Source organism: Mandrillus leucophaeus, unplaced genomic scaffold (genome assembly GCF_000951045.1).
Source record: "Mandrillus leucophaeus isolate KB7577 unplaced genomic scaffold, Mleu.le_1.0 Scaffold203, whole genome shotgun sequence".
Lineage (NCBI taxonomy): Eukaryota > Metazoa > Chordata > Mammalia > Primates > Cercopithecidae > Mandrillus > Mandrillus leucophaeus.
This window is the reverse complement of record NW_012102066.1, coordinates 467,619-477,775: the sequence shown is the minus strand read 5'-3', so window position 1 is coordinate 477,775 and position 10,157 is coordinate 467,619. Positions and strand designations below refer to the sequence as shown.

The window sequence follows — 10,157 nt, the reverse complement described above, 5'->3', positions numbered from 1 at the left end:
GGAGGCAGAGGCAGGGGGCTGGCATGCGCCTAGGAATTCAAGACCAGCCTGGACAACATAGCAAGACTCTGTCTCTACACACACACAAAATTAGCCAGGTGTGGTGGTGCGCACCTGTGGTCCTAGCTGCTCAGGACACTGAGGTGGAAGGATCACTCGAGCCTGAGAGGCAGAGGCTTCAGTAAGCCACAGTTGTGCCACTGCACTCCAGTGTGGGTGACAGAGCGAGACCCTGTCTTAAAAAAAGATAAAAACTGTCAAATGTAGTGCATGTTTGTTTTGGGGACTAAATGCTTATTTTTAAGACGATGGTTAAAGTACTCAGCAATATTTAGTAAGTTAAAGCCTTAGGTTTTAAACCTGATTTGGGGTTGAGCTCTGGGAAGGAAAGGATGATTGATTCATAGGCACCCTGATACAGTCACTTAATGATCTGAAAAACAGATGTACTATAAGGCACTCATAAAAATAACACCAGTCCTATGCTTATCTCTTAAAAGTCATGTTGTTTTCTGCAAGGTGTTAAAAATGAAAATAAGATTGTTCTAATAACATTGAAGTTTCATGAGTATGTGTGTATGACACAAGTGAAATTGATGGGTAACTACTTGCAGTATAATTCTTTTAGAATTATGTACTTTTAGATTGACTTACCAGAACTGCTGAAATAAAAAACACTCCATTTTAATTTGAAATAGTGGGAACATTGGCTCTGCTGCAGTGATTTTTAAGTGTATACATGCCCGACTGTGAATGGATTAAGTTCATCATTGGTGCTACATTGAGGTCATTCAGAGACTTTCTTTTGCCATTGCAGGTAGAGCGGGAAAAGGCCATTCTTTTGGCCAACCTACAGGAGTCACAGACACAGCTGGAACACACCAAGGGGGCACTGACGGAGCAGCATGAGCGCGTGCACCGGCTCACAGAGCACGTCAATGCCATGAGGGGCCTGCAAAGCAGCAAGGAGCTCAAGGCCGAGCTGGACGGGGAGAAGGGCCGGGACTCAGGGGAGGAGGCCCATGACTACGAGGTGGACATCAATGGCTTAGAGATCCTTGAATGCAAATATAGGGTGGCAGTAACTGAGGTGATTGATCTGAAAGCTGAAATTAAGGCCTTAAAGGAGAAATATAATAAATCTGTAGAAAACTACACTGATGAGAAGGCCAAATATGAGAGTAAAATCCAGATGTATGATGAGCAGGTGACAAGCCTTGAGAAGACCACCAAGGAGAGTGGTGAGAAGATGGCCCACATGGAGAAGGAGTTGCAAAAGATGACCAGCATAGCCAACGAAAATCACAATACTCTTAATACGGCCCAGGATGAGTTAGTGACATTCAGTGAGGAGTTAGCTCAGCTTTACCACCATGTGTGTCTATGTAATAATGAAACTCCCAACAGGGTCATGCTGGATTACTATAGGCAGAGCAGAGTCACCCGCAGTGGCAGTCTGAAAGGGCCTGATGATCCCAGAGGACTTTTGTCCCCACGATTAGCCAGGCGGGGTGTGTCATCCCCGGTAGAAACAAGGACCTCATCTGAACCAGTTGCAAAAGAAAGCACAGAGGCCAGCAAAGAACCAAGTCCAACTAAGACCCCCACAGTCTCTCCTGTTATTACTGCCCCACCGTCATCTCCAGTATTGGATACAAGTGACATCCGCAAAGAGCCAATGAATATCTACAACCTTAATGCCATAATCCGGGACCAAATCAAGCATCTGCAGAAAGCTGTGGACCGGTCCTTGCAACTGTCTCGTCAAAGAGCAGCAGCTCGGGAGCTAGCCCCCATGATTGATAAAGACAAGGAAGCCTTAATGGAAGAGATCCTCAAGCTAAAGTCCCTGCTGAGCACCAAACGGGAGCAGATTGCCACATTGAGGGCGGTATTGAAAGCCAATAAGCAGGTAATCTCATTCTACTGGTGAAAGCATGCTAGTTAAAGCTTTCTTAACTAATTTATTCCCTAATTTATTGAGTATCCAGTATCATCAAGATGAGAGTTCAGATTCTTGGTCAGTGGAGAAATAAAACCATGTCCCAGTGTCAGATCAGAATGTCATAATAATTATTATTTTTAAATGAGTGAATGGATGAAATATCTGTGCCCAGCTAGGTGGAGGCAGAGGTGAGGAAGTTAAAAACACAGGAGAAGATCTAGATGCCTTTCCGCAGATGTAGAAAGACAGCTCAGGCGGTGCTGGGCTGAAGCCTGGCAGTGAGTAGCTGTGGAAACAGGAGATGGAGGGTGGCAGAATAGGCTGGCAAGACAGGTTACACCAACCAGGGAGATACAGCAAGAAAGACAGACACCCAGCAGACAGCTGGAGCAAACAGGGGGAAATCTGGGTGCAGATCATGAAGAAGGTCTGATGGCCAATAACTGGACCCTGGCTTTGGAGCTGGAGGTTCAGATTCAAGACTCAATTTCTAGGGGTATAGCAAGAATTTTTTGTTTTTGTTTTTGTTTTTTGTTTGTTTGTTTTGAGTCAGAGTCTCACTCTGTTGCCCACGCTGGAGTGCAGTGGCGCCATCTCAGCTCACTGTAACCTCCGCCTCCTGGGTTCAAGCGATTCTCATGCCTCAGCCTCCCAAGCAGCTGGGATTACAGGCGTGTGCCACCATGCCTGGCTAATTTTTTGTATTTTCAAATAGACAGGATTTCGCCATATTGTCTAGGCTGGTCTTGAACTGCTGACCTCAAGTGATCCGCCTCCCTCGACCTCCCAAAGTGCTGGGATTACAGACATGAGCCACCACACCCAGCCAAGTATCGCAAGATTAAAAGGAGTGTTTTGTCCTTCATCCCAAACCTAGAGAAACAAGAGTGCTAAATAAATGAACAAGTCAGGGATGAAAGGCAAGACAACTGTGAGGAACTGAGTTACAGAAACAAAGCCAGACAGATTGTTATCAACAAATTAAATAGTTTGGGGCCACTTTAGCAAGCAAATGAGAGAGAGTGTGTGTGTGAGAGAGTATGAGAATGAGCTCTACCTGTGCTAGTGACCACATATCTGAAATTTAGGTTCATATGGGATGTTAACTCACATGGGTCAGAGCTTAAGTAATAGGGAACTTTTCCTAGCTATTGATCCTGTCCTTCTGGACAAGTAGTAATGTTACAACATGAACCTGTCTAATTCCCAGCCCTCTTTAATGACTGAAATTGTTTTGCACCCTTGAGTTTTACCTGGGTGGGAGTGCTGTAAAATATAGGCAGGAAAATTCTTTTCACCTTTATTTAGTTTATCTGAAAAGATAGCCTCAAAAGACACATATTTGAGAAAGGTGCTGAATAAGTGTTGGTGTTGATAAAGAGAAGCAACAAAGCACCAAATGCCCTCTTGCAAACGCAAGCAGTGCCAGTGAATAGTAGGTCAGGGGAGCTCTTGGTCTTTAGAGATTGAAGGTTAATTTCAGATTCAGAATGCCTTCTCCGTTTGCCATTATCTGGGGAAAACCACGCCCTTATTATGTCATCTACAGTGCAGCTTTCGAGTCCTCATCTCTAGTTCCCATAAATCTATTTATATAGTTGACATCTATACCATAAGCTATAATACTGTTTGCACTATTAACATGTTTTATATAAACCTAAGGGCAAAATACGACTTTATTTTGTGTTGTTACTTTAGAAAAATAGAAAAAATTAGAGTGAATGAAGAGTTTGTGAGAGATCTGACTCCAATTTTGGGTCAGAATAAAGGAATTTATTATTATAACTCTGCTATAATTTAAAGACTCAATGATTCAGAGTGGTCATAAATAACCAATACCATATTAGATAAGGCTTACATAAACTTTATCAAGGACATGCTATCCTAGGGCATTCTTGGTCAAGCCATCCAAATAACTTCTCTGACTTCTTCCTAAAGGTTGAATATTAACAATTTAGGGCCGCGTGCAGTGGCTCACGCCTGTAATCCCAGCACTTGGGGAGGCCAAGGCGGGCGGATCACTTGAGGTCAGGAATTTGAGACCAGCCTGACCAACATGGAGAAACCCCGTCTCTACTAAAAATACAAAATTAGCCAGGCGTGGTGGTGCGTGCCTGTAATCCCAGCTACTCGGGGGGCTGAGGCAGGAGAATCGCTTGAACCTGGGAGGCGGAAGTTGCAGTGAGCTGAGATTGAGCGATTGCACTCCAGCCTGGGCAACAAGAGTGAAAATCTGTCTTCAAAAAAAAAAAAAAAATCAAGATGCTTAACTGAAACAGAGGTATAGATAAGGACACTTGGCCCACCAACAGAGACTAATCTGTGAACCAGCATTCATTGATTACATATTTTCTGGGAGGCAGTAATAAAATAACATATTTTCAGGGATGCAAAAATAAATGACATACTCTAGTAGGAATTCCACAATTGCGTATAGCTATTTATAAGATAGGACTCATCAAGCACTTTAGAGTGATGTAAACAGTACCACGGGAATTCAGAACAGAGCAAAGCATTCCTAGCTGAAGTTTTATTTTCACAGTTTTTTGTGGTACAGGTTGAGTATCCCTTTTCCAAAATGTTCGGGATGAAAAATGTTTCAGATTTTGGATTTTGGACATTTGCATATATATATAATGAGATAACTTGGGGATGGGATCCAAGTCCAAACATGAAATTTCATGAGACAGGAAACAAGAAATTTCATGTATTCATATATACATAGCCTGATGGTAATTTTATACAATGTTTTTAATAATTTTGTGGCTGAAACAAAATTTTGACTGTGACTCATTACATGAGGTCAAGTGTAGAATTTTATGGCATCATGTCAGCACTCAAAAGGTTTCAGATTTTGAAGCATTTTGGGTTTTGGATTAAGGATGCTCAACCTGTACCATTTGCATTACATTAGAGTTACAGTCTATATGGACTCAGTAAATTAAATGAAAACCCGTTTCTAGTGATGCATTTGGTCTACATGTTCATTATGTTGGGCCTGCTGCTGTGATGCTTATGTGCCATAAATAACTTTAAGTATTAACAGATGACATTCACTATATTTAGACATTGTGGAATGTTCATTTTTAAGGCTAAGGTGAGAATTCTAGGGTAAAAAGGAAATCTCCCTGTTTTAAAATAGGCATTCTACTATACAGCCATAAGAAAGAATGAGATCATGTCATTTGCAGGGACATAGTTGGAGCTGGAGACCATTATCCTTAGCAAGCTAACACAGGGACAGAAAACCAGATACCGCATATTCTCACTTACAAGTGGGAGCTACATGATGAGAGCAAATAGCCACATAGAGGGGAACAACACGCACTGGTTCCTATTGGAGGCTGAAGGATGAAAGGAAGGAGAGGATCAGGAAAAATAAAGAATGGATACTAGGCTTAATACCTGGGTGAAGAAATAATAGGTACAACAAACCCCCATGACACACATTTACCTATGTAACAAACCTGCACATCCTGCACCTGTACCCCGAACTTAAAATAGAAGTTAAAAATAAATAAATAAAATAGGCATTCTGTAGTCTCTATGAATCTTCTCATTTACTTAAGGATTTTTTCATAGGCACAGTGCCTTCTGATGAAGTCAGTAAATGCTTATGAAGCACCATCCATCTAGCACTGTGCTACATGCTGAAGATTCAAAGACTAACACATGGTCCCTGCCTTCCAGAAGACTCAGCCTCCTGGGGATGTCAGGATAGAAACACAATTACAGTTCAGCATTACACGTGCTGTAATCCAAGTTATGAGAACAATGCAGAGGAAGCAACTAAGGTTTCCTAGAGGAGCGGAAAAGACTTCACAGAAGCAATTATACTTTAGTTTGTTCTTAAAGGGTAAGGAGTTGTTTTCCAGAGGAGGAGGAAGTAATTCCAGACAGAACAGTAGGTAGAGAGGCTTAGGAGTGACAAAATAGAATGATATATTCAGGGAATGCTCACAAAGGTCTACGTGGCTGGAAATAAGACTTTTTTATTTAGAAAGTCAACTTTGGAGTGTGTGGAGAATGTGGTGAATGCGGAGAATGTGGTGAATGCAGACATCAGCAAATCCAGTGAGTTATGGATATTTAAAATTACTTAATTCTGGAAAAACTTTGCACAGTCTATGGACAAACAAATCTACAAACAAAACTGAGGCTTTAGGGTATTTGTCACAAACAATAAATGAGTTTGTATTTCTATTTCAGGTCTAGCTCTTCTGTTATCCCCCTCTTTATTCCCCTTAGATACTGACCATGGGACTCTGTGCTTACAAATTTGTTACATCTACATTTTCACAACTTAAACATACTTTTCTGTTTTAAATGAATATGTGTCCAAGCTTTTTAAACACTAAACAACTGCCATTTTTCCCTTGGTCAATTTCTGCATTGTGGATAATTTTCTGAATGTGTAATATTTCTGAAGATTCCTCCAAGTATTAACACTACAGAACATACAGAAGTATTTTATGAGTAAAGTCTCATTTTAATCTGAATTTAAATCCAATCAAAACTCATAAGAAACTACTTCGAAACCAAAACAATAACAAAGTACCCCATCCCAACATTGATTTAATTAAGAAAGAATTTATTTCTATAGATGTTGTCACTTTGCATATGAAGGTTTCAAGCTGCCCATTTCAAGCCCCAAAAGAAATGTTAAAAACCAGGGTAGTCTTCCTGGGAAATCCCGTTAGTAATGGATTTCTCTACTCGTAATGGGGTTTTTCATTAGTATGGGGTATTTGTATACATTCTGAAAAGTTATAGTTTCCAGTTCATAAAAATAATGTGTTCCCAGTTTGGCTTCAACATTCAAACTATGTGCTATGCATCAAACGGGCAATCCCTAAGTATACACTGATTTTATGCATTGATTCAGTCAGTGTGTTTTTTTACTTATGTGTGTGCCAGGGTAGCTCTTGATTTGAAATACTATTAATTCCAAGAACTTCAGACATGCCCAAATCCTAGATTCAAACAAATGTTTTAACTCATTCAACATTTCGTAACCCCTACTTTTATGGAGATTTTTAAGGAATTATATTTGACTCTTTCATTGTTTGGACAAATTGTATGCAAATTAGAAAGTAATTAGTTCTCTATCACTTCTTTTCCTTAAACATATAACATGGATTTATAGTTTATCATATACTCATATTATAAGTTACAATGGTGTATGTCTTTTATTCTATGTTTTGGCCCCACAGAGCACAGGTGACAAAATTTGAGTTCTAACATATTCCAATTTGATTATTCCAATAGAAGCTCTGCTTCTTTACGAAATAATTAGTAAAATTTTTCTTGTATAAAGTTTCATTTTGGCTCCCTCCTTGTCCTGAAATCCCATACTTTCAACAATCTGCATTAAATATTTATTAAACTACTGACATTCTCTTAGCTCCTGATACTGACTCTGGCTCACAGAGGGCTTATAGGGCAATTTGACTACATTATGAATTCACAACATATTTTGACATTAAAGAAAAACTTTCCTCTGTTCGAAGCGCATACCTATGTTTATATAAAATGTAACCAAATCAATTTCACTTTCCTTTTATAAAAGAACATAATAGGCCCAGCATGAAGCAATCTGTATGATGGATTTTCCTGATATGAAAATTGTAAGCAGTGTGATTTTCTGCTTTAGACAGCTGAGGTGGCACTAGCTAATCTCAAGAACAAATATGAAAATGAAAAAGCAATGGTGACTGAAACCATGACAAAGCTTAGAAATGAACTGAAGGCTTTGAAAGAAGATGCTGCAACCTTCTCCTCCCTGAGAGCAATGTTTGCAACAAGGTAACAGTATTTTCTTCCTACGACTGGGTGTGGTAGGTGGGGAAAAGGCTTTAAAATTCACAGCCCTGCCTTTGTGCATGTTGAGTGTATTCAGTGTGTAGTCTAGGATGGCTAAGTGTGAAGAAAATCTGTGGAAGTCCACTCTGATGTATCTAAAATTTTGCAAGCCTTCTGTGCTGTTTTCCAGAGCCCCCTACTGAACACTCTGGATCCAGAAATTCTATTACATAAAAATATTTTTGGCCGGGCGCGGTGGCTCAAGCCTGTAATCCCAGCACTTTGGGAGGCCGAGGCGGGTGGATCACGAGGTCAGGAGATCGAGACCATCCTGGCTAACACAGTGAAACCCCGTCTCTACTAAAAATACAAAAAACTAGCCGGGCGAGGTGGCGGGCGCCTGTAGTCCCAGCTACTCGGAGGCTGAGGCAGGAGAATGGCGTGAACCTGGGAGGCGGAGCTTGCAGTGAGCCGAGATCGCGCCACTGCACTCCAGCCCGGGTGACACAGCGCCAGACTCCGTCTCAAAAAAAAAAAAAATATTTTTTAAGTGAGTTAATATTAATAGATTGTTTCTAGAATTTATGCACCCCAAAGAGACTCGCCTTCCAAATAAAAAGCTTTCAATAAGGGGAAAAACCCCACTTCCTAGAATAGCTAAATATTATCACCTCTGAAATAGAGTTCTGTGAAGGAAGTACATGAAAGTATATAAGAGCACCTTACCTTTAGTACTGTGTGAGAAGATACTGTCATAATGAAGGTTAACAGTCATCATACCAGCTAATTACTTAGATTTTTTTTTTTTTTTTTTGAGACAGAGTCTCACACTGTCGCCCAGGCTGGAGGGCAGTGGCGCGATCTCAGCTCACTGCAAGCTCCACCTCCCGGGTTCTAGAGAGTCTCCTGCTTCACCCTCCCGGGTAGCTGGGACTACAGGCACCCACCACCACGCCCGGCTAATTTTTTGTATTTTTACTAGAGACAGGGTCTCGATCTCCTGACCTCGTGATCCTCAGCCTCCCAAAGTGCTGGGATCAAAGGCATGAGCCACCGCACCCAGCTTTTTTTTTCTTTTTGAGACAGAGTCTTGCACTGTTGCCCAGGCTGGAGTGCAGTGGCGCGATCTCGGCTCACTGCAAGCTCTGCCTCCCGGGTTCACACCGTTCTCCTGCCTCAGCCTCCCGAGTAGCTGGGACTACAGGCACCCGCCACCACACCTGGCTAATTCTTTGTACTTTTAGTAGAGACGGGGTTTCACCGTGTCAGCCAGGATGGTCTGGATCTCCTGACCTCATGATCCACCCGCCTTGGCCTCCCAAAGTGCTCGGATCATGGGCGTGAGCCACCGCACCCGGCCATATTTTGTTTTTAAATGTGAAGTGATTGTTAAGAATGTATTTGATTTGAAGTTTTCAGAATCTTGAGATTTTCAGTATACTGTAGAAATACATATTTTGCTGTCACAATGCAGTGTAAAAAAAAATTACTTTTTTTTTTGAGATAGGGTCTCTGTCACCCAGGCTGAAGTGCAGTGGCGCCATCTCGGTTCACTGCAGCCTGGACATCCTGGGCTCAAGCAATCCTCTCACCTCACCTCAGCCTCCCAAGTAGCTGGGACTGCAGGCTTGCACCACCACTCCCGCTAATTTTTGTGGATTTTGTGGAGGCAGGGTCTTGCCATGTTGCCCAGGCTGGTCTCAAATTCCTGGGCTCAAGAGATCTGCCCACCTTGGCCTCCAAAAGTCCTGAGTTAGGGTATGAGCCACCATGCCCGACCAAATCCCACCAATTATATATCTTGTATGATGCAAACTTAGTGCAAAATTCACAAATAATTACTATGTCTTTACTGGCAGAATTCGTAAATAATTTACACGTAGCTGATACATGTAAAAGTGTTAAAAACAAACAAAAAAAGATCTCTTGAGCTTTATAGGAGTCCCCCAGAAACTGTCCAGCTTTTTTTGTATGTTAGGAGAGTACAGGCTTAAGCTCAGACCTTGTGATTGAATCTCTTGGAGATGATAGTGAGAAGGCTGAGTGCCTGAAAGCCCACAGGGGTGCAGAGGAACTGGAGGGAACTGGCTTCTGGGTCTCAGGGCATGACAGTGTTTGGGGAATAGAATGTGTTTACCTGGCTGCTATGGTAGACAGGATAGAGAATAGGAATAGGGCACAATGTCCCCCTCTTTGATGAAAGAATCAGGATTACATTTGGAATCACGAAAACATAAATTTCCTCTTTGAGAAGGAAACTTTTAAAAATGTCAAAGGACATTTCAAGTCTGAATCTGATTTATGTAAGAATTATTATCCCCTAGCCAGGCACGGTGGCTCACACCTATAATCCCAGCACTTTGGGAGGCCAAGGCGGGTGGATCACCTGAAGTCAGGAGTTCGAGACCAG

General features: G+C 41.7%; 1 protein-coding gene across 2 annotated transcripts in view; it reads left to right on the top strand.

Moving 5' to 3' along the window:
• BICD1 (bicaudal D homolog 1 (Drosophila)) overlaps positions 1–10,157 on the top strand; it is a 334,482-nt gene that overhangs the window by 268,756 nt on the left and 55,569 nt on the right. For both annotated transcript variants that reach the window (XM_011979544.1, XM_011979543.1), the window contains exons 5-6: positions 818–1,912; positions 7,599–7,750. In XM_011979544.1, the coding sequence (XP_011834934.1) occupies positions 818–1,912; positions 7,599–7,750 (1,247 nt within the window). The remainder of the gene's footprint in view (positions 1–817; positions 1,913–7,598; positions 7,751–10,157) is intronic.